Genomic DNA, 1,188 nt, shown 5'->3' on the forward strand with positions numbered 1-1,188 from the left:
CTTTATAGTCCAACTCTCACATCCATACATGACTACTGGAAAAACAATAGCCTTGACTAGACAGACCTTGGCAAAGTAATGTCTCTGCTTTTTAATATGCTGTCTTAGTTGGTCATAGCTTTTATTCCAAGGAGCAAGCATCTTTTCATCAATTCTGTTTAAACGGTTCCTAATTATGGCCTCTTAGAATTAAAGATCCCTGGGAAAGGTGGGACTTTAGATACTGTGAGAACACAGGAAGTGAGATACTTTGGGTAGCGAATTTGGGGCTCTCTCAAAAACAAGTACACTGTTTCATTATTGACTCCTTAATGAAAAGTACTCTAAGCACACAATACACCTGCCTAGTTTTCTCTGACTAATGGAAACTACACATCTCAGGTCTGTACCTTATGCAGAACCTCCAGATCCTTGCCAGAAGTCTTCTAAAAGCACCCTTCACATCCTTGTTCCTTAGGGTATAGATGAAGGGATTGAGGGTGGGGGTGATAATGGAATAGAAGAGGGAGATAAATTTGCCCTGCTCTTGGGAGTAGCTGGAAGGAGGTTGCAGGTACATGTAGATGGCAGGTAGGTAGAAGAGGGAGACCACCACCAGGTGGGAAGAACAGGTCCCAAAGGCTTTGTGCCGACCCTTGGAGGACTGAATTCTGAACACTGCACGGACAATGAAGCCATAGGAGAGAAGGATGAGAGCCAGGGGGACCAGCACAAAGAAGGCCACCAGCACCGCCAGTGTGGTGTCATTCACAGCTGTGTCAGTACATGATAGCTTGATCATGGCTGGCACTTCACAGAAGAAGTTATTTAGCACCTGTCGCCCACAGAAAGGCAACTGCACTGTCAGGACCACTTGGACGAGGGAGTTGCCAAAGCCACTGAGCCAGGCCACAGCCACTAGCTGCTGGCATAAAGGGCGGTGCATGATAATGGTATATCGGAGGGGCTCGCAAATGGCCACGTAGCGGTCCAGGGCCATGGCTGCCAAAATGATGCACTCAGTGCATCCCAACCAGTGGAAAATTGCATACTGTACTGTGCATCCACTGTAGCTGATGGTCTTGCTGGAGCTGCCCATGTTGACCAGCATCTGAGGAACAGTGGTGGTGGTATAGCAGAGGTCCAGGAAGGAGAGGTGGCTAAGGAAGATGTACATGGGGCTGTGGAGCTGGGGATCCAGGCGGGACA

At 48.4% G+C, this 1,188-nt stretch overlaps 1 protein-coding gene across 1 annotated transcript; it reads right to left on the minus strand.

Moving 5' to 3' along the window:
• Positions 1–389: 389 nt before the first annotated feature.
• Positions 390–1,183, minus strand: LOC105005470 (olfactory receptor 2B11; the record flags this gene model as incomplete). Its single annotated transcript, XM_010863519.1, has 1 exon — positions 390–1,183. A coding segment is annotated over one exon (794 nt), but the record flags the coding sequence as incomplete, so codon positions are not given.
• Positions 1,184–1,188: the final 5 nt, after the last annotated feature.

This window comes from Bison bison, unplaced genomic scaffold, assembly GCF_000754665.1.
Source record: "Bison bison bison isolate TAMUID 2011002044 unplaced genomic scaffold, Bison_UMD1.0 scf7180017611863, whole genome shotgun sequence".
Lineage (NCBI taxonomy): Eukaryota > Metazoa > Chordata > Mammalia > Artiodactyla > Bovidae > Bison > Bison bison.